Source organism: Vipera berus (assembly GCF_964194415.1).
Source record: "Vipera berus genome assembly, chromosome: 6".
In the NCBI taxonomy this organism is placed as follows: Eukaryota; Metazoa; Chordata; class Lepidosauria; order Squamata; family Viperidae; genus Vipera; species Vipera berus.
Genome location: NC_138208.1, coordinates 14057580 through 14081608, shown reverse-complemented (window position 1 = coordinate 14081608; position 24029 = coordinate 14057580). Strand labels below are relative to the sequence as shown.

The 24029-nt window shown below is 39.5% G+C and overlaps 1 protein-coding gene across 1 annotated transcript in view; it reads right to left on the bottom strand.

Annotated features, from left to right (window-relative positions):
* The window catches only part of SCUBE1 (signal peptide, CUB domain and EGF like domain containing 1), a 234118-nt gene that overhangs the window by 83742 nt on the left and 126347 nt on the right, over positions 1-24029 (bottom strand). Inside the window, exon 5 of the mRNA XM_081331381.1 lies at positions 8259-8384. Coding sequence (XP_081187507.1) covers positions 8259-8384 — 126 coding nt within the window. The remainder of the gene's footprint in view (positions 1-8258; positions 8385-24029) is intronic.

Below are 24029 nucleotides of genomic sequence, written 5' to 3'. Positions count from 1 at the left end.
TTTGCAGACAGCACCATGTTGGCGGGAATTGCAAACTGTTTGGAAGATAGATTCAAGATTCAGAAGGATCTTGACAGATGTGAGCATTGTGCAACAATATGCAGTTTTAGTGGTGAGAAAAGTAAGGTTGTACACTTAGGCAGAAAACCCCTGAATGCATACTGTAGATATAGAATAGGGAGTACCTGGCGTAACCATAGTAACAGTGAGAAGAATCTAGGTATCCTGGTGGATCTCTGCTTAAGTATGAGTGTTGCTCCAGCTACCAAAAAAGCCAACACAGTTCTAGGCTACAACATTTGCAAGTTTTGCACCAGCAATATGTTTTATTCTACTAGGAAGGACATAATTTTTTAGCCCAGTTCATCCAAAAACTGCACACTCCCAAACCAAGCAGCAGAAAAATCTCAAATATACGTCTTCTTTTCACTTCTTTAATTACCCAAACATGTAAAAATAATTGAGTGTTTTTAAACCTTTCATTCTTATAATGATAATGATTTTAAAAATCAATTTGTGAAGAATGATATAAGGTCAGCTTCTTGAGCAGAGAGCTGGACCTCCAAGACCTCTGAGGTCCCTTCCAGCCCTATTATTCTATGTTCTATGATGCTAAAGCAAACTTTAAAATATTTTTTTAAATTCTGCAATCCTCCAGTTTTCTTGCCTGCGATTTCACTTTCAGATCCAGATATCTCCTATTTGATGGAGCTGGACGTGATGGAAGTTCAATGACAGGAGAATAGAGAAGATCACTTAGCAACTTTGAATGGGCAAAAGTTTGCCTAAGACAAAATTCCCTTTGAGTATTCCTGCTATGGTAACAACCATGGCACCCAAAATCGTAGCAAAATCACTGGTACACTGAGAGTCACAACTTATATTAATTTGTGTATTTGGCTATATAAAGTCAAAGTTCCAACCTTTTGCCTTGAGAGAGTTCCCATCTCAGAGCTACAAGTAGATAATGTAGTAAGCTTTTTAAAAATCTCACATTATATAAAATATCAATGCTTGCTTACTGTATATTTTTTTTAATGGTACAGAATTAAAAATGTCTAGTTTTATCAGGGCACACTAGCACTATTTTACAATGGAACTTCTCAAAAGGATCTAAAATGACTGAGGCGGCCATGGCCATTAACAAAGGTCTTATATTCACATAATGGAGGATTTTGTTTAGAAAATTCCAATATCTCAGGGGCTACCACAAAGAAGAGGGAGTCAAGCTATTCTCCAAAGCACCTGAAAGCAGGACAAGAAGCAACGGATGGAAACTAGTCAAGGAGAGAAGCAACCTAGAACTAAGGAGAAACTTCCTGACAGTTAGAACAATTAACCAGTGGAACAACCTGCCTCCAGAGGTGGTGAATGCTCCAACACTGGAGGTTTTTAAGAAGAGACTGGACAGCCATTTGCCTGAAATGGTATAAGGTTTCCTGCCTGAGCAGGGGGTTGGATTAGATGACCTCCAAGGTCCCTTCCAACTATTATTATTATTATTATTATTATTATTATTATTATTATTATTATTATTATTATTATTATTATTATTATTATTAATTTGGTCATCTGCTTCAGCAACCCAGACTGCATGTAAATGCCAGTTCTCTTTTGCTTTCTCTAAAGCCACTCAGAATAATAAAATAACAGTTGGAAGGGACCTTGGAGGTCTTCTAGTCCAATCCCCTACTCAAGCAAGAGACCCTATACTATTTCAGAAAAATGGATGTCCAGTGTCTTTTTAAAGGCCTCCAGTAATGGATCACCAACAACTTCTAAAGATAGGTCTTTTCATTGGTTTATTGTCCTCACTGTCAGGAAATTTCTCCTTAGTTCTAGGTTGCTTCTCTCCTTGGTTAGTTTCTATCCATTGCTTCTTATCTTGCCTACTGGTGCTTTGGAAAATAGGTTGGCCACCTCTTCTTTGTGGCAGCCCCTCAAATACTGCTATCATGTCACCCCTATTCCTTCTTTTCACTAGACTAGACATTCTCAATTCCTGCAACCCTTTTTCATGTTTTAGCTTCCAGCCCCCTAATCATCTTTGTTGCTTTTTTTGCACTCTTTCCAAAGTCTCAACATCCTTTTTTATACTATGGTGACCAAAACTGGATGCAATATTCCAAGTGTGGTCTTATCAAGGCATTATGAAGCAGTACTAACACTTCACATGATTTTGATTCTATCCCTCTGTTAATGCAGCCTAGGATTGCATTGGCTTTTTTGGCGGCGGCTGGCTCATATTTAAGTGATTGTCCACAAGGACACCAAGATCCCTCTTGCAGTTATTGCTGTTTAGCCAAGTTTCATATAATCTGTACCTGTACATTTAGTTTTTCTTACTCAAGTGTAAAACCTTCCTTTTTTCTACATTGAATTTCATAGGGCACAGTGTTCAAGTCCATCAAGATCCATCTGGATCTTAGGCCTATTTTCTGAGTAGCGGGCTATTCCTACCAGCTTGGTGTCATCAGCAAATCTGATGAGTTCCCCTTCTCATCTAAATCATTTATGAAGATATTGAAGAGTACTGGGCCTAAGACAGAACATTGGGGTTCCCCACTGCTTACTTCCCTCCATGTAGATGTAACTCCATTAAGGACTACACACTGAGTGTGGTTTCTCAGCCTGTTACAAATTCCTCTGGTGATGATGCTGTCTATCCCACATTTTCTAGCTTACCAAGAAGTAGATTGTGGTCTACTTTGTTAAAAGCCTTACTGAAATCCATGTATCCATGGATCTTCCCAGGTATTAATGTCAGGCTGATTGGTCTGTAATTTCCTGGATCTGTTTTTTCCCTTTTTTGAATCTGAGAACCACATCAGCTCTTTTCCAGTCCTCTGGTGCTCCAGGAACTTTGAAACATATGGTTCAGTGGTTAGGAGATACATTTGCCAGCTCCTTCAAAACTTTGTGATGTAATCCATCAGATCCTGGTGATTTGAACTTGTCTAGAGTAGACAGGAGTTCTCTTATTATTTTCTTGCCTATTTTAATTTGACTTCCTAGACTGTCTTTTATGTTCTGTTCTGTCTGGGCTATTTTTCTTTTTATGTGAAGACAGATGCAAAGAAAGAATTAAGAAGCTCTACCTGTCACTTCTTTGCCATTTTCTTCTATTGGCGAACTGATTGTTTATTTGATTTTTTTCTTATTTTTTATATGTTGAAACTTTTTAAAAAATTACTTTTGACATTTGTTGCACGTTTTACTTCATTCTGAGCCTTAGTTTTTTTGACATCTTTGCAGATTCGGGCTATATGCTGGTATTCTGCCTTATTTATGTGTCCCTCTCCATTTTTTATACTTATCCTTTTTGTCTTTCAGTTTATCAGATAGATCTTTGTGTAACCATGTTGGTTTCATGTTAGATTTCTTATTCTTTTTCAATGTTATTGTGCTGTTTTTAGAGTTGCCTATGCTTCTTAAGTTGTTTCCCCCTTTAAGGTTTTCATCTTAAGACCTTGTTGGAAGCACAGATGAGAACACTACTTGTGTTCCTAACTCCTTAACTTTACTGCTGAGCTGCTCTTAAGTCTCTTGATATTGTTTCAGATTCATTGCTGTGTCATTTGTACCCAAATGAAGGAGAAGAAAGAGAGAGTAATTATCTTAGTAAGGTTGATTTTTGCTCCAGGGAGACAATATACCTCCCTAGATTGATGGTCCAGTCTATAGACAGCTGATTCTGTTCCCCTGAGAAGTGAGTCTCCTATCAGCAACACTAACAACAACACTTCCCCTAGGGAAGTGTGGACAACTTTTCTTCTTATCACAGAAGTACTTGATGATGTCCCTTCTCCAGGTGTCTGAAGGTTTTCTTCCAGGGGGAGGCTATGAAATCAGTTGCTCAGCTCCATTGGGGCTGCACTAGACTAGATAGCAAGGGCATTGTTCTTGGTTGTTGTTTTTTCTTCTACGAGTGACATATTTCCATCAGTCTATCTCTATAGGTTCATGTACAAGTTCATTTAAAACTGTGCAGGGTGTTTTTCTTCCCTTAATTTCAAGGGGAATCAAACCTCTGCTAGCCATACCATGTTCCCTAAGTGCAAAATACATATACAATTGTTTTGTAAAATATAAGGTAAAGGTAAAGGTTCCCCCGCACATGCGTGCTAGTCGTTTCCGACTCTAGGGGCCGGTGCTCATCTCTGTTTCAAAGCCGAAGAGCCAGCGCTTGTCCGAGGACGTCTCCGTGGTCATGTGGCTGGCATGACTAGACTCCAAAGGCGCACGGAACGCTGTTACCTTCCCACCGTAGTGGTCCCTATTTTTCTACTTGCATTTTTTATGTGCTTTCGAACTGCTAGGTTGGCAGAAGCTGGGACAAGTAACAGGCGCTCACTCTGTTACACGGCACTCGGGATTTGACCCACCAAACTGCCAACCTTCTGATCGACAAGCTCAGCGTCCTAACCCACTGAGCCACTGCGTCCCTTTGTAAAATATACTAGCTTTCAATTATGATTCTTTTAAAATCTATTCATAAGCTATATGCTATGCATACTTGCATATTAAATTTTATTTTGCTATGTGTGCATCAAAATTTACTTTGGTTCATCTTATAGGCATTGTATTCCTAGTTTCAATATTTTGTTCTAAAGCAGCCTTCCAGAAGCCCACAAATCAACGCTTATTCCCTTGCCGCACCTCACCAAAAAGGGAAAAAAATATGATTTTGTCCCTTTCCTTTTTTGGAAATATGTTTGATGAATGAGCTGCTAAGGGGAAACAGAACTGATTCTATCACTTGAAAGTATTTTCTAATGCCACTAGGTTACTTTTTCTCACTCAGTGGTAACTTCTACACTAATAGTTTATAGTATGTTATCCAACTGTTCTTCTGTCAAAATGAAATCATTTTGGTGAAACTATGAAGTTGCTGTGAGCAATGAAACAATTAATATGTACCAATTGTCTCTGCTCTGTCTCGGCATTATTTTGTTCCTGGCATTTCTATTTTCAAATGTGTTGCAGCTAGCAAACTCCTGTTTTTCCCAACTCCAAAACTTCCGCTCGCTTGCTTTCTTGCTTAAAAATCAAAAAAAGAATACGATGTACAATTGTTTTAACAGACTGGGCAATTTCAAAGGCAAAAGCATTTAATGCCTGCTTGCTTTACTCCAATTTTCTGAGTCCACTTGTGATTCTTCACACTCTTGTTCACACTCATCAATAAAGCAAGCAAGCAATGCTTCTTTGTTGCAGAAGTTGAGTAAGAAACCATGAACAAGTTCTGAAGCAACGCTACCAAGGAAGAAGCTAAATATCTGAATGAATGTCTTTGGAGGTCAAGAAGTCAGGACCTTTTCTTGAACCTTTATAAGCATATTTTTGAAATCAAATACATGTTCAGCTCTGCTGGTCTTATCAGGAAATTAGAAACAATACAGTATGCAATTTTCAGAGGAAAAAAAATTCAGCAGATCAAGGCACATGTCAGCCATCTGTTCCTCACCTTAATTATTTCAGCCAAATAGGAGGCTCCTTGTTTTCCATTGTCTAGAGCAGGCATATCAAACTCGTGACGTCATGTGATGTTGTGCGACGTATCACGACTTTTGCCCCTTTGCCGGCAATGGGGTGGGTGCGGTTTCGGCGTGATGCATCCAGCCCGCAGGCTGGCAGTTTTACATGCCCGGTCTAGAGCATGGGTGGCAAACTCAATCGCGTCATGTATCGTGACGTATCGTGACGGTTTTTGCCTTTGTGGAGCTGGGATGGGCGTGGTGTGCATGTGACACATCCAGCCCATGGGCCGCCAATTTGACACCCCTGGTCTAGAATGGCGCTTTCCAATTGTGCCAACTTTCAGTGTAGATTTCAATTTGAAAATTGTCAAAGTTAGGAGATTTCATTAAGAGACACTTTTATTTGGTGTAGTTAGGGTATAATACCGTTCATTAAGTCTGAGCCTAATTTATGGACCATGATACCTTAGACTATGACTTATGACTGTAATTGAGCCTGCAATTTTGTCATGGTGGATGTAAAGCGGGTCACCACCTGACCTACTTGATTTTATGACCTTTTCTATGGCAGCCATAAAGTGAATGTCACAGTCACTAAGTGACTACGCTGATCATTAAAGAAACCCATTGTTCGGGTATGAGGCATTTTTTTTTACCAGAAACCGGAAATAAAGGCAATAACAGTGCAAATCATGGCGATGTGACTGTGGGACGTTGCAAAATGGTGGGTAAATGCAGGCCAGTTGCCAAGCATTTAAAATGTGGTCATATAATCATGGGGGGGGGACAGACATTAGAACTTTGAATCTGGGTCATAAATAGCTTTTATATTAAGTGTTGAAGACCTCCTTATTTATACATATTTAAAACTCGTTTAATAGATTTCCAGTTCTCTCCACCCAAAAAATCAGAACTGTCTTCCTGTTCCTTCAGAATTTCAAAATAGACACTTTCCCCACACAAGTATAAAAACTGTTAGATTTATCACTTGTAAATCTAAAGGCTCCAAATTAGGGATCAGATGGCATAGCATATCTCAGCTTAAAGTTTGTCATTATAAAATAAAATATTTTATGTTTTTCCTATATAGGCATATACTGTATTTATTATGGCATATCAGAGCACAAACCCAAGAGTTGTCTGTGAGTCAACTATTGAGTCTTCTCAGGATCGTGATTGCTTTCCCTTTGGAATCAGATATGAAACCTATTTATCCACATTACTCCAATATCTATCTAGGTCAATTTTGATATAAAGAATAATTTTATTTTGAATGGGATAGATTTATATCATAAATATATTCACTATTCAAAGAAGTTCAAAATGATAGGATATTTCATCTCTGAGAAATCTGTTATATTAACTGTAAATGAAACAGCCTCAGAAAGTTTTTGAAAGAGTCTCTAAAATATTAAAATTAAAAATATGTCATTTAAGATTCCTTGATTCTTACAAAACTGCCCTAAAAAATGTAGTAGTATGCTGCCAGTGACATCATGGACTGTTTCTTTATGTGCCTCTCTCTGTGTGTGTTTATATGCATGCGCCCATTTGCGTGTTTGTGTGTAGGTGCATGCTTTTAATCAGTTTTTGACTCTCGAAAACTGCCTGTAGTAGTCCCAGCAACTTTCTTGGCAAAATGTTTGGGAAACAGGTTATCACTGCATCCTTCCTAGCCCTATGAGAGTGATAAACACAAGGTCACCCAGCTGGCTTCATGCCTAAAGCAGAACTAGAACTCGCTGACTCCCGGTTTCTATCCTGATGCCTTGACCACTGCACTACACTGGCTTTCACTATGGACTGTTGTACTCAAAAATTATTTCTTGTGCTTTAACCATCAGTCAGTTTAAAATCTGAGAGTCAGTAAAGCAACAAAATCATGTTCACTCATTGGGGATGCTGGGGGCCACATTGTGTTTTGAAACAACTCAAGAAAAGTAGAAGGAACATACTATGGAGTAAGGAATTAATTTTGTAAATTGCCCAGAGTCCCTTAGATTAGATGGGCAGTGTATAAATATTAGAAATAAATATTATTGAATAATTATTCAATTATAAAGTTTCCACTAGTCTTAGACTATGAATCTAACTAGATTACTCACACGTAATAATAACACAATAAGATATAACTGTGTTTGAAAAAAAAGAAAGTACAGGTAATTGGACTGGCAATATCAGGGATAGTAGAATAGAACAAAATATATATATGAGAAGGTTACAAAATATCAAGCTCTGAAAATCAAAATGGAAAGATTATGGCATAAATCAGCTGTGGTGGCCAAAATCCTGGTTGGCACTTAGAAAATCTGTGTATTGGCAAAATTTCCATCCATCAGTTGCAAAGGGCCACAATGCTTGGATTTGAACATATACTAACTACACCAATACATTATGACATCCTAGGTTTTTGGGAAGAACTTAATATATGTGAAGGCCCACACCAGTTAAAGAATTGGCAGTTCTAACTTTACATTGTTGGGGACAGATAATGATAATTAAACTGGCTCAGGAAGCAGCAAATACAACAGAGAAGATTATCTAGGGTTGGGTATTATAATTTTCAACTACCATTTTAACTTCACAGCAACAGTTGGAAAATTAATCTGTTAAACCTACTAAATGATACAATTTCTATTGTTTCTTACAAAAAACCCCTCCCTTCAGCAAAAAAGCTCTAGTCAATGAAATCAAACTGCTTTCCCAATGTTAGATAATAACAGCACTATAGAAAATAAAGCATATTGGACAATTGAAATTTTGCATACATCTACCTACATTTGCAATCCTTCTGGTTTTTGGCAAGTTCAAAGCCAGGCCTACATTCACAGGCAACCCCACCTTTGGGTGTCTCCCGGCAGATATGTTCACACCCATGATCTTTGTTCATGCAGTTCATACCCTCTGGGGAAAAAAGAGAAAAAAATGAAGATGTTCTAAGAACCATCTGAACAATTGTAAATTCTCAGCAGTCATAAAGATTTTCTGTCTCCTTTCATAATATAGAAAATAGTACTCAGAATCTTCCTTGTACTCCCAAGGACATCACTATTTATATTCATTGAATGAATATTCACTAATTTTTGTTTTAATGCACTCTTCCATTACCAGGATTAGGTTATACTGCATTTTAATACTTCAACACTTAAATGATATGATAAAAAGTTTTTTAAAAATCATATTCACTGTAACTTAATATGCCAGAGAGAACATTCCTGAGAACTAGTTTGATGTTGTGATTAAGTGTTGATCTTGAAACCAGAAGACTTAGTTCATGCCTTCCTTAAGCATGAAATCCGGCTGGGTGTTATTGGTCTAATCATCCTATTCAGCCCAACCCAACTTGCAGGATTTTTGTTGTGGGAAAAATAGGAGGCAGGAGCATTAGCTATCTTTATTACCCTGAGTTTTATATAAAATATTTTATATTATAAGGCAAGATATCATCATCATCATCATCATCATCATCATCATCATCATCATCATCATCATCATCTAATTCCATGAAAGCGAAGATACAAATATCTACTGACAATCCAAATTGCCAGCTTTGCAACGACAAAATTGAAACTGTTTCACATTTAATATGTGAGTGCAGCAAAATCGTGCAAACTGATTACAAAGCTAGATGTGACTGACTTGCTAAACTAATCCACTGGGCTTGCCTGTGAACGAAAAGTCGTGGGAACATAGGGTGGAAAAAGTTGTTGAGAATGACAAGGTGAAGATCTTGTGGGACTTTCGAATACAGACAGATTGCCATTTGGTACACAACACACCAGATATTGCAGTTGTAGAGAACCGAGGCGTACAGTTGATTGATATCGCTGTACCAGGAGATGCCAGAGTTGAAGAAAAAGAACTGGGAAAAATTACGAAATACCGCGACTTGGTCATCGAAACTACGTGATTATGGATTAAACGTGTAACAATGATACCCATTGTAATCGGGGCACTGGGAATTATGTCCAAAAACTTTGGAAAATACATCAAGAAATTGCAGCTTCCTGCAATAACTCCAGCAAAGCTACAAAAAACTGCGCTACTCGGAACATCTTACATTTTAAGGTTGATACCTGGTTGATACCTAGGATGCTGGCAGCAACCTGTGTCAACCATTAGTGCCAGTCAGTTTGAGTGTTCAGTTGACTGAGTTTCATGTTTTATGAATAAAAGCTTAATAACAATAATAATAACAATAACAATAATAATAGTAATAATAGACCCCAAGTGAGGCACTACCAAGGCATGATTGTAGGGCTTGTGTGCTCTGAGGAAGATGAGAGCTATGCCTGAGTTCAACCATACTGGATAGGTCTCATTAGAAGTCAAAGGGTGCCTCTCCCATAAAAAATATGGTAAGATGTAAATTACAGAAACTCATACCTGCTTGGTCATGGCCTGAGTCAACAAGGACCGTCCCAGGTGTTGGAGTTCCTGGACAACTGAAAAATGGGCTACAGAACTCAGGACTATTGGCTCAGCAAACAGAGCCAGCAGCTGCAGAACTACTGGAAGGAAAGGCGTTTATCCACTGCATATATACAGTGATTGAAAACAAAGAAATAATGATCTGAAATAACAACAAGAAGAGGATATTTGAGATGAATGCACCAGTTCTGGAAAGAACAATATTCCAAATCAGAAACAACAGAACAGAGGCTAGCAGATTAAAGTCGATTTAATATGAAATAGAATATTCATCCAAACAGAATTGGAAGAATTGCAAAGGTCTACCCTGACCATAGAAATCAAGGCATTGCCAAAAATAACTCAAAGTATAAGGGCAAACAAGAGGGAGTTATAGATTTGGTCTATAGAATTGTTTTATTTGGAATATAGAATTGTTTTATTTGGAACCAGGACCCTTTCCTCTGTTTAAGAAAGAACAAAGCCCTTTAATTAAAGAAATAGAAGAAGAAATAGAAGAACTGAAACACATAATAACTGAGTATCCAGAACAGCACAAAAACCACTGAATAAGACTGCCCGCACTGAAGCTTGTTCAAAGAAACAGCTAGCCCAAGAATTAAAAGATGCTAATACTGTAAAACCAAATATAAGAAACAAACCAACTAATCTTTAAAAGAACTGCAGTTATAATTGTAAAGTTGAGATGCAAAAATCAACGAAGAAGAGAAAAAAACAAAATGGAAGATCAGGCTAGAAAATCATATTAGCAAACTGAGATTAGATGCAAGTAAGCTAGAACCAATGAAAGAAAAGAAAAGACCAAAAAACACCTAATCAAGAAATACCACTTAGAAACAAGGATCACACAGACTGATTACCGACAACAGCATTACAAAGTAGCAACAATGGTACATTGGAAGATAACTTTTATTGTCATTTTTTACTATGAGCACACTGGCCCACATTAACAATGAAATTCTGTTGTCTGCTCTCAAAAGAAAGTATATATCTACCCATACACATATATAACACACACACACACAAATATCCCGTATATACGTGTGTGTATGTGTGCGTGTGTGTATCACAAGATGCTATATGGAACAAAACTGTGGCTGAATCTGGATGTTCTGCTTCAGATACCATGAAGCCTCCCCCCATAAGGTAATAAGCAAAACAGGTCATGAAGAGGCTGTGTAGCATCCCAGACAATCCTGCGGACCCTGCTCAAGCAACGCTTCTGTGCTATGTCCTGGATGGGAGGGAGGGATCTGCCAATGATCTTTTCTGCCATCCTCACCACTCTCTGCACTGCCTTCCTGTCCGAAGCAGTAATGCTTCCAAATCAGACAGTAATGCAATATGACATCCCTCTGTAGAAAGTGGTCAGGACAGGGGAAGGAAGATGTGCTTTTCTCATGCAACACAGAAAATGCAGGCGCTGCTGTGCCCACTTCACCAATGTCTCACTGCTGAGTGATCAAGAGACCAAGAGACCAAAAACATATAGGGAACGGTTGCTGGAATTGGGTATGTGTAGTTTAAGGAAGAGAAGGGTGAGGGGTGACATGATAGCAGTGTTCCAATATCTCAGGGGCTCCCACAAAGAAGAGAGAGAACTAAGGAGAAACTTCCTGACAGTTAGAACAATTAACCAGTGGAACAACCTGCCTCCAGAGGTGGTGAATGCTCCAACACTGGAAGCTTTTAAGAAGAGACTGGACAGCCATTTGCCTGAAATGGTATAGGGTTTCCTGTCTTAGCAGGGGGTTGGACTAGATGACCTCCAAGGTCCCTTCCAAATAATAATAATAATAATAATAATAATAATAATAATAATAATAATAATAATAATAATAATTATTATTATTATTATTATTATTATTATTATTATTATTATTATTATTATTATTATTATTATTTGTAAAAAAATACCTATTGCCTGCAAGCAAGAAATAGTGGGACCGTAAAATAGAGAAAGTAATAGAAAATGAAGAAGCTAAAGTATTCTGGGATTTTAGAATTCAAACAGACAGGCACCTGCCACTTAACAACTGTCAATAAAAAAATCTGGATAGTGGACATAGCAGTACTTGGAGACAGCAGAATAGAAGAGATGGAACTGGAGAAGATAACAAAATACAAAGACCTGCAAATAGAAATAGAACGACTGTGGCAAAAGAAAGCAAAGGTAGTACCAATAGTCATAGATGCCTTGGATACAATCCCAAAACAACTGGAGCACCACATGAACACCATCGACATTGACAAACTCACCATCAGTCAATTTTTTCAGAATAGCTTACATCCAGCAACAAGATCTATAACACCATCAAACATTCTGGCTATCCCAGGTCCTTGGAAAGGACTCGATAGGCAGAAAAAAATGCCAAATCCAGTCTGAACATCTGGCTGACTGTGCAAAAGATCACAATAATTAATATTCCTTGGAGATATAGAAATACTTCTATAGGATTTGTAAATCTTGATATATTTCTTGCCAAAATTTCCATATGTGTCTGGGGATGGAAAGAAGGTTTGAATTTCTGCATACGTTTTATCTTCCACTCACAATGGATGTGCTTAGGAGGAATTTTCCATCACTTTGGGCCGAAGATTTTCAGTAGGCTGGCTACTTTTCCCCCATTCCAAGAAAGGACAGGAATATTAACAGTAGTTTGGGGGAGCTGGTAAAATCTGCAAATGGTATTTGCTTGAAATGGGCTGCGTGCTCCAGTCAATCTCTATCGCAATAGAACAGCAATCAGATATTCTTGAATTGCAGGGCATCACTAAGAGATAAAGCTTCAAAGTTTTCTTTTAAGGAAAATATACCGTACATAAAAAGCCCAACTCATCCCATCTAAAAGGAGGAAAGAGAAGTAAAAGAGAATATATTTGTCAAACATATTCTATAACAGCTTCTCTCACTCTCTCTCTCCCCCTACCTACTTATCTCATAACAGGCAGAAGAAGGTAAGCAGTCCTGACTACATTTGGGTGAACTACTACCAGGACTACAGAATAGACCGGAAAATAAAAAAATTAAAAAATCACAAAAGAAGATCATGAAAACAGCTTAGGTACATACTGTTGCGTGCAGTTGTACTGTGGCAGTACATGGAGATATCCATGGAGTCACCAAGAGTTAACTCAACTTGATGGAAAATAAAACCACAGATATACACATTTACTCTGAGAGGAACGTTCTATGGGATCCCAATTGCTACTCCTACATACATGAAAAATCAGATTACAAAGTGAAGAATGGCAGAAGAAGAAAAATTACATTTAATCTGAGCTCTGATATAAATGAGACTCCATATACTGTATGTTTTGCTGTCAATATTGTCTTATTCCTAATAATGCTAAGCATTCTCAGAAATCTGGTTTGATGTGAATCTCAAATGTAGGGAACTCTTTATAAAATAACTCGAGCAATTTATACCTGAAGCTTTGAAAGGCAGAAAATGAATCAGCATAAAGCTTTTTCTTTAAATTTTGCCTCTCACCCCAAGAAGTAAATATTTTACCCTGAAAATGTGAGACACCCACAAAAAAGGGAATTCCTTTAAGGAATGAGTAAATACTGCATACTTAGATTGCAAAATAGATGGGTTGGGGGCTAGACCTGTGCTTTTATTTATTTATTTATTTATTGATGGGATTTATATCCCGCCCTATCTCCTGAAGGACTCAGGGCGGCTCACAATAAAACATATAATAAGTGCATAAATCAAGATAAATGAAATTGAGAACATCAGTGCAATAAAAAATTAGAGAATTTAAAAATGAATTAAAAATACTAAATATAAATTAATTAAGATGCCTGTCAGTCTAGGTCAGCTTGGTGGAACAGGTGTGTTTTGAGGCCGCGGCGAAAGGATTGGAGGTTTTGGGCTATCCGAAGCTCAGGGGGGAGCTGATTCCATAGGGTTGGTGCTCCCACAGAGAAGGCCCTCCCCCTGGGGGTCGCCAGCCGACATTGCCTAGCTGACGGTACCCTGAGGAGGCCTTCTCTGTGTGAGCGTACTGGACGATGGGAATTTGTTCCCGGCAGCAGATGGTCCTGCAAGTATCCCGGACCTTAGTGGAAGAAATAACATTTCACTGAGGTAGACATTCTGCCTTCTAAATAATTTATATTATGCAAATATTCACTTTTTTTCTCAGCCCCATTGTTTCTCTTACTTGCTGTTTCCTCTGTTCTTGGATGAATCCCAATAATCTAATTTCGGACTGCATCAGGAGAATGACGCTGTAACACTGTATGGCCAATAGGATTTGAGTACATGACGAAAGCAGCTGAAAACTATGAAAAGAGATGAGTGAAATGTTTTGCAAAGTGACCTGAGAAAAGAGGGGAGGGGGGGTTGTTCCCCTTTCTGAGTCACATCCTATCTGGGCTGCCCCAACCAAGATGATCATTAGATGACACTAAGATAAGATGATAACTTTTATTGTCATTTTTTTTTACTGTGGGCACAATGGCACACATCAAAAATGAAATTTAATTGCCCGCTCTCAAAGTGAACACATACATGACACACACCTAACATACTATATACAACATATGTATAGACCCACACCCATACATATACAAAACAAATAAATATTAAACACTGTCCATCTTGAAAATAGTCAAAATAGTCAATGTAGTCAAGGCTATGGTCTTCCCAGTTGCAATGTATGGCAGTGAAAGTTGGACCATAAGAAAGGCTGAGCGCCAAAGAATTGAGGCCTTTGAACTATGGTGCTGGAGAAGACTCCTGCGAGTCCCTTGGACTGCAAGGCGATGAAACCGGTCACTCCTAGAGGAGATCAACCCTGACTGCTCTTTAGAAGGCTAGATTCTGAAGCTAAAACTCAAAATACTTTGGCCACCTAATGAGAAGGACTCACTGGAGAAGAGCCTAATGCTGGGAAAGGTTGAGGGCAAGAGAAGAAGGAGACGACAGAGAATGAGGTGGCTGGATGGAGTCACTGAAGCAGTAGGCCTGAGCTTAAATGGACTCCGGAAGATGGTAGAGGACAGGAAGGCCTGGAGGAACATTGTCCATGGGGTCACGATGGGTCGGACACGACTTCGCAGCTAACAACAACAACAATCTTGAAAATATAACAGAAGGAGGAAGCTTGAGAGTTCCAAGGTTAATGCTGTATGGAGATGCAGAACTTGAATTCACAGCCGCTATCTCGTAATTCTCCACTTTGCAGCCCAGATAATAATCTATGCCTATCTGCTCTCATTTTGCAGCACATGAAATTTATCTTCCACTCAACATAGGACTATATAAAGATACTTCGAATCTGCTCATATTATTTATTTATGTAGCTTTTATTTTCTATTGTGATTGTCAAAAATCTTTTTGCTCTCTGATTCTGGCAAACATCTGCTGCATCCTATCCCCTGTGTTTTACTGGAGACTCAGTCTAACATATTGAATCTGCAGCCTTATGTGTGGAAAGTACTGTATATTATTACCGAGTCCACGAACATTGCAAAAAGACTGACTTAACTATCAGACTGATACCAAAAAGTATGTGTTTCTTTAAAACAAAAATGACAAAAGTCCCACTGTGAATGCCACATTTTTAGTTTTTTCTTGTCCTGCTATGCAGCCTTTGCTAGCCAGCTACTTACGAAACTTGGTTTTGATCTCACAAAGCTATTTAGCACCTCTGCTTGAATTTATTTTTACAGGTCTCTCTCTGTGTGTACTAACTTACAGAATTGATGAGATCACAGGTCAAGTTAAAGGTGACAAGACTGCAAATTAAGGAAAAGCTTGGATGCATAACAGTTGGGGAGGGAGGGAGCTTGTGAATGTTGAAAAAATATTTGCTACCTCAGTGACCCAGAACAAAATTATTTCTTCTTCGTAACTTTAGAAACCCCTTTTAAAGATGATGCATAGGGCAATCATCTCACCAAATACTTGGGGCACAACTCAGAATGTTGGACTCTACTGTGTGCCATATCCATTTCCACAGAATTTGCAAAGAACTATTCCATTTTATTTGTGGCTCTTTATCCTTTAGTAAGGGATGTGGTGGCTCAGTGGGTTAGGACGTTGAGCTTGTCCTAACTTGGCGGGTCGAATCCCAAGTGCCGCGTAACAGAGTGAGCGCCTGTTACTTGTCCCAGCTTCTGCCAACCTAGCAGTTCGAAAGCACGTAAAAATGCAAGTAGAAAAATAGGGACCACTACGGTGGGAAGGTAACAGCGTTCCGTGCGCCTTTGGCATCTAGTCATGCCGGCCACATGACCACGGAGACGTCCTCGGACAAGCGCTGGCTCTTCGGCTTTGAAACGGAGATGAGCACCGGCCCCTAGAGTTGGAAATGACTAGCACGCATGTGCGGGGGAACCTTTACCTTTACCTTTACTTTATCCTTTAGTAATGTTGAGAAAAAATATCCCAATGTTATCTGATAGCAAATTACAAGCAGAAAAAGATAAGTTGTTCAAATTACCATACATTGTCAAATAAGTCTACGACTGAAAATCAAAATTTGATCATCGCTGAGAAATTATTTGTAATGATTGCTAGGAAAACTTCAGTGGCAAAGGTTCCCTCTCCTGAGTGTAATCTTTAGGCATGTACGAATTCTAGCTCCTTCTCTGGGCTTGCTGCATATCAGAATGCCAATCTTGACTGGAATTTGGCCAGGGAGAGTCTTATCCATTTCCCTGCACCCAGTGCTAAGCTATCTTAGTGTTCTTCAATTCATACATCCACATGTTGCAGTCAAACTATCCTGTTTGATCTTTATTATTCTCCAATCATTATTTGACTCTGAAAAGTAGCAACCCGTTTAATAATCAATGCTAGCCAAAAGGGATGAAGTAATACATTATTATGTCTTTTTCTGTTCTATTTTATTTTAATGTTTTAATTTTTATTTTGGTCTGTGACCAAAAATAAAAGAATAAACTGAATTAAAAGACCTTTGATAATTTGATTGTATCCTGTATCTCTGATGACCAGGACTTAGGGGACAGTGAATGTGTCCCCTCTTTCTCTGGTCACTTGCAGGCCTCTGAATGCTGGGTCATGAAAGGACCGCAAAGGAATCACCCAAGATCAAACCAAGTTCATACTGCTCAGTGACAATGTAACTTGAGCAGACAGTGCCTTCACAATGACAAACTGTTCATTTTCTAAAGTACTGGTCTGTTATAACCTCACAAACATGGCCCTAATCTGCAGCTGAAGAAATCTCTTACATTTTTTTCTACATAAAGCTTTTCCTAGGATGATTTTTTACTTTGTGGGTCACAAGCCTATTCGTATGTCCCCGCTAACAGCACAAGGAGACCCTGGGAAGATTGACTGTTTTAATGCCTTTTCCCAGGACACAACAGAAAAGGGATTTTGAATCTTTGCCACCAGGCTATGACTCACATACAATTTTATTTAACACTACCAAGTATTAACTGTTCTCTTAGTATCGTCCCCGCATTAGGCACCTTTAATTCCCGAAATATTAATGGCCTCACTTATTTTTATTATTTTATTATTTATTAAATATTTATACCGCCCTTCTCCCAAAGGACTCAGGGCGGTGTACAGGGCAATAAATATCAAAATGTAAATACAAAAGTTAAAAAAGAGTTAAAAAGAATTAAATAATTATGCCCAATATAATACAATACTAAAAGTGTGTTAAAACTAAATCCAACCCCAAACCCATCAGACCAGGCCAGATTGTTCAAATAAATAAGTTTTTAAATCACACTGGAAGGAGCGCAGGTCGGGAGCCATCTGGAGCTCAACCGGCAAGCGGTTCCACAGGTCTGGCGCGCCCACAGAGAACGCCCTCCCCCTGGGGGCCACCAATCGACATTCTTTGATCGGAGGCACCCTGAGGAGGCCCTCTCTGTGGGAGCGCACTGGACGGAGGGAAGTTGATGCCGGCAGCAGGTGCTGCCGTAGGTAATCCGGACCCATGCCATGTAGGGCTTTGTAGGTCATAACCAGCACCTTGAATCTCACCCGGAGGGCAACTGGCAGCCAATGCAGCTCGCGGAGCAGAGGTGTAACATGGGAGTATCAGGAGACCCCCAACACCCCCAACATGCATTAGCTAAAAGTCTTAATGAAACCTTCCGAGCCTTAGATTCATTAAATTGGGAACTTAGAAAAGTTTGTGGAGCTACATTTGAGAATAGGGCAGCCATTGATTACTTACTATTATGGCCCAATCATGGCTGCTAGTAATTTCACGGTATGTTTTATTTTAAACTGTCAGAAAACTCCTACCTTACCGACACTTGAAAGAAATGATACAAATATCTTGCAAAATCCCACTTGATTTATCATGGTTGCTATCCTGGCTCCCAGACCTTCCCTCGGTAAAGGTTCTGCTTCTCGGAATCATTAGCATTAGCAATCATTCTTGATTACTATCTCTATCAATGCCTGTTCTCCTTGCCTCAGCACCCTGAACAGCCTAAGAAAATTTAAGCTGCCTGTGCTGGACCAGATTGTAGCCAGCTTAGGAGTTAAGAACTGTGTTAGAGTATTTAGCATTTACAGGGTTAATGTTGTATCATTGAGAGAACTGTATGTAAGAACATTTAGCATTTAAAGGGTTAAATGCCGTTTCCTTAAGAGATGGCTTCTGGGAAATGTAGTCTAGTTATTTAGCCCAAGAGCTTCTCTAGATGGTGGGAGGAGTTAACAGTTTTATTACAGGACATCCTGGCTATCCGCCAGGGTTTTATTATCTCTCTGCATGAATCCTAGTCACGAGGCTAGGAGCCCCGTACCAGCATGTAACATTTACACAGGATGGGGCAGTCCATTATTCTTTTACCTATGTGATGGGTCCAGATTACAACCTACATTCTGGAAGAACCTCTGCTGTAACCGTGAGTTATTGATTGAGGATACCTGTGAAATAAAAGTAATCTTGCTTGATCTATCCATTGAGTTAATTTCTGCCTGTCTCACGTGGAAACTCTAACCCTAATCCTAACCAGCAACCCTCTCTGCATGGGGCAGGACAGTAAAAGAATAATGGACTTCCCCATCCTGTGTAAATGTTACATGCGGAAGCATTAGCATTAGCAATCATTATTGATTGCTATCTCTATCAATGCCTGAACTCCTTGCCTCAGCACCCTGAACAGCCTAAGAAAATTTAAGCTGCCCAAAAGCTCTAACCAAGTCTCTTTTGTAATGCTCCAGATAGATGAAAAGTACAGAGTCTATCCCACCATAAAATAAAATTGTGCTCCATATATAACATGCGCCCTGTGCGTTCCCACAGAGAGGGCCTCCTCAGGGTGCCACCGATCAGAGAATGTCGTTTGGTGGCCCCCAGGGGGAGATCCTTCTCTGTGGGCGCTCCGGAGCTGTGGAATCAGCTACCGGTAGAGCTCCGGATGGCGCCCGATCTTCGCTCCTTTCGTCGCGATCTTAAGACATTTCTGTTTGTACAAGCTGGCCTAGCCTGATGGGGATTGTTGGGGTTGTTTTATCTTTGGTCTTTTAATTTTTCTTGGGGTTTTTAGCACTGTATTTCCATTGTTTTTAACTAGGGCAATTGTTTAATCTTTTTTTAATGTTTGTATTTGCTATTTTATTCTGCCCTGTGAACCGCCCTGAGTCCTCAGGGAGAAGGGCGGTATATAAATGTTATTAAATTAAATTAAATTAAATTAAAAAGGGGAAGGGTGTAGTTTATTTTGAATACCCCCATTAGGAGATCCCCCACTGAAATAACTTCCCTAAGAAGTAGGAAGAAATCCCGCAGAAAAATACCCATGTTTCTCCTTTTCTTTTAGAACCTCTTATCACAGGGGAAAAATTTGTCTCCATTCATAAAATACAATGTACCCTTAACTCATTAAGATGGAGATACAATGTATTTGAAAGCCAGGGAAGTAATAAACTCAAAGTGCTAAAGACTGTCCAAGGTGCTTAGATCGCTGACAGACAGACATAGATTACAGAAAGCAAAGCCACTAATCACTAATTAACAATAGCTGGAGTAATGCAACTTTCCCATAAGTGGAGAATACATTGTATTAAATAACCCGTGAGGATACTGACTTAGAACACTGAAAGGCAGCAGTGAAAATGCACAGGCAGGCAGGAATCCGGCACTAGAGCCAATCCACATTTTGTCCAGGTTTTTTTTACACCTCAAAGACAACAGCAAAGACCATATGCTTAAACCAGGAAAGATCACCCTTGATAAGTGAAATAATAAACAAAATATTTCCTCTAAACTTCTCTGGCTGTAATCTCCTGTTCCCAGCCATAAAGTCGTACACCAAGTTCACAATTTCCTTCACAAAGAACTCAGAAATCATATAAAAAACTTGCTGGTGCATCACTCTGTTGTCTACTATCACCCCCAAAAAACTTTGTATTGTTTTTGAGTGATTATAACTCCTTTCCAGCAGCTCACTTTTGCAACTTGATTTCTTGCACTTGTTTCCCTCCTCGGGGGAAAAGGTACTTTGGGAAATTCTCCTAACAGTAGGAAACATTGATGGTCTGTCTGTTTTGATTCATAACTGATGAGTTAATGTCGTCACAGTGATTGGTTCTCTACAATCTTTTTTGGGCTTTTAAGAAAGAAAATATTTACATTCCCCAATCATAATGTGTCTCTTTAAACCAATGGATTCTCCCTATTTCCCAGGGATTTCCACTTAGTATCACAAAATGATGTCTACAATAGCACTTAGATTTATATACCGCTTCACAGTGCTTTATAGCCCTCTCCAAGCGATTTACAGAGTCAACGCATTGCCTCCAACAATCTGGGTCGTCATTTTACCGACCTGAGAAAGATAGACGACTGAGTCAACTTTCAACCAGTGAGAATTGAACTGCCGAACTGCTGACAGTCGGCAGTCAGCACAATTAGCCTGCAGTACTGCATTCTAACCACCATGGCTCTAAAGGTGAAATAAGCTAAATTTCTTACTGCCTAAAAACTGTCTGTAAATCTTCAGAAAAGCAAAGTTCCTTCTCTCCCCCCCCCACCATATTTGTGTAGCTGGAATAACATTGCCACAATGTTTATCTTATAGGCTTGTTGTTATGGCAATGCTATTAATAACATCTTTCCTATATCTACCTTTAAAACATATAAGCATAACAGCTTCAGAGCACTCCAGGAAAGATAATTACCGTTTTATCTCTCAACAACAGAGGTTTTATTAAACCTCATCAGTAGAACATTATATAGAAAGGAATGATAAAAGACCAATACGAGAAGCACACAGAAGCCTACTAATGACAAAGACTCTTGGAAAAATTGAATAGGAATAATTACAATTCTTCAGAAAAAAATAGGCCTGGGTTAAGGGCTCTTTCCAAGCATTAGATATTAAAACAAACCTTTTTCTATAAGGACTTTAATTTTATGTATCTGGCTAGATGGAGAAGAAGGGAGGAAGTTAAGTCAGGCTTTCTAGTTAAAAGAGAAAATCCAAGAAAACAACTGCTAAAATTATAAATATAAATATTTTATATATATTTTTTAAATCCAAACAAACTTTAAAACAACATTTTTCTATCAAAACCATGTCACCAAGTTAGAGGATCAATAAGAATTCTGAGCAAGCAAATTCATGGCTAATATTACACACCAACATATTTGTATGTTGTATTTTGGATAAATTCTCCATTCAGTTATTCAGAGAAAATACGGACAAGAGAAACCATTAAAAAGTAGATGAAGATTTGGCAGTGGATTAAAGGTAAAATGCCTCAACGGTACTTGAGGTGATGCACTTGGGATGCTTTCTGAAAATAAAATCTGTATATAGAGGTTTTCAGAGGGCTACTATTCCACAGGGTCACTGTTGTTTTCATCATCATCATCATCATCATCATCATCATCATCATCATCATCATCATCATCTCAATTTATATTGCTGCTCATCTCACTGTAGTGACCCTGGGCAGTAAATAGTTAAAATATCAATATAATTACAATTTTTTTAAAAAATCAAAATACATATAGGCATTTTTCAACATGCGCAACATAAAATGTCCTATATGCGTGCAGTATAATATAGTATAAATTGAATCAAAGCAATCAGTCAATCAGAATAAAGCTGGAAGGAGCCTTGGAGACTTCTAGTCCAAACCTCTGTTCAAGCAGGAAACCCTGTATCATTTCAGACAAGTGGCTGTCCAGTCTTTTCTTAAAAACCTCTGGTGATGAAGCACCCACAATTTCTGAATGCGAGCTATTCCACTAGTTAATTCCTCTCACTGTTAGGAAGTTTCTCTTTAATTCCAGGTTGCTTCTCTCTTCGATCAGTTTCCATCCATTGTTTCTTGTCTTGCCTTCTGGTGCTCTGGAAAATAGGTTGACCCCCCTCTTCTTTGTGGCAGCCCCTCAAATACAGCTATCATGTCACCCCCTAGTCCAGGGGTAGGCAACCTCGGCTCTTTTATGACTCATGGACTTCAACTCCCAGAATTCCAGAGCCAGCATAGCTGGCTCTGGAATTCTGGGAGTTGAAGTCCATGAGTCATAAAAGAGCCGAGGTTGCCTACCCCTGCCCTAGTCCTTCTTTTCTTTAGACCAGCCATACCCAAATCCGTTCTTCTCAGTGGCGTAGCGTGGGGGGTGCAGGGGGGCCCGGCCGCACCGGGCGCAACATCTGGGGGGGCACGCTCGCACTCGCAGCTCTCTGCCCCTGCCTGGCTCACTCACTCTCTCTCACTGCAGTGCTGGCTGTGCGAATCCGATCCGAGCCGCCGGGTTGCCGCCCACTGTGGAGGGGGTGTGTGTGCAAATTACTTGCCTTGCCCCGGGTGCTGACAACCCACGCTACGCCACTGGTTCTTCTTATGTTTTTGTCTCCAGGCCTTTAATCATCCTAGTTGCTCTTCTTTGCACTTTTTCCAAAGGTCTCAACATCTTTTTGGTAATGTGGTGACCAAAACTGGATGTAGTATTCCAGGATGCGGTCTCATTAAGGATTTATAAAGCGGTACTAATACTTCACGTGATTTTGATTCTATGCCTCTGTTTGTACAACCAAGGATTATATTGGCTTTTTTGGCTGCTGCCGCACACTGCTGTTTAAGTGATCGTGCAGTAGGACTCCAAAGATGTCTCTCACAGTTATTGTTTTTGAGCCAGGCTTCACCTAATCTGTACTTGTACCTTTGGCTTTTCCTGCCTAGCTCTATGACCTTGCTTTTTTCTACATTAAATTTCATGGTGTTGGACAGGGCCCATTGTTCAAGATCTTTTTGGATTCCGAGTTTGTCTTCTGGGGTGTTGGCTAATTTGCCACCTTTAGCGTCACCTACAAATCTGATGGTTCCCCTTCTATTCCCTTATATGAATCCATAGCTCGGTTCTCAACTGCAGAGGCCTTCCAGAAAGGCCTCTGAGGGTGAAATGCAGGCCGGAACTCCATTCTCAGCTGCAGAAAGAAGCTGCTCCGTCAGCTGCAGAAGAAGTGGAGAGGCAAATGTCAATCCATGGGAGGCCTGGCTGCAATGGTAAGTGCCACCCCTGCCCTAGCTTGATTTTTAAGTGGGTTTATTTTTGGGGTAGGGCTTATATTAGGCCACCCCCCAAAATCAAGCTAGGGCTTATTTTTGGGGTAGGCCTTACTTTCAGGGAAACATGGTAGAGGTAGTTCTGAACTTACAATCACAACTGAGCCCATTGCTAAGCAAGGCAGTTGTTAAGTGAGTTTTGCCCCATTTTACGACCTTTATTGCCAGAGTGGTTAAGTGAGTCCTTAGGTGACCTATTCGATCATTACGCAAATATGGCTTTTTTCATTGCCTTTGCTTATCAGGAGCCTTCTGGGAAGGTTGCAAATGGTGATCACATGACCCCAGCACAATGTATCTATCGTAAATACCAACCAGTTGCCAAGTGTCCAAATTTTGATTATGTGACTGTGAGGATACTGCGGTGGTTGTAAGTGTGAAAAGGAGTCATAAGTTATTTTTGTCAGTGCCACTGTAACTTTGAACAGTCACTAAAGCAGGGGTCTTCAAACTTGGCCCTTTTATGACTTGTGGACTTCAACTCCCAGAATTCCTCAGCCAGCTTTGCTGGCTGAGGAATTCTGGGAGTTGGAGTCCACAAGTCATAAAAGGGCCAAGTTTGAAGACCCCTGCACTAAAG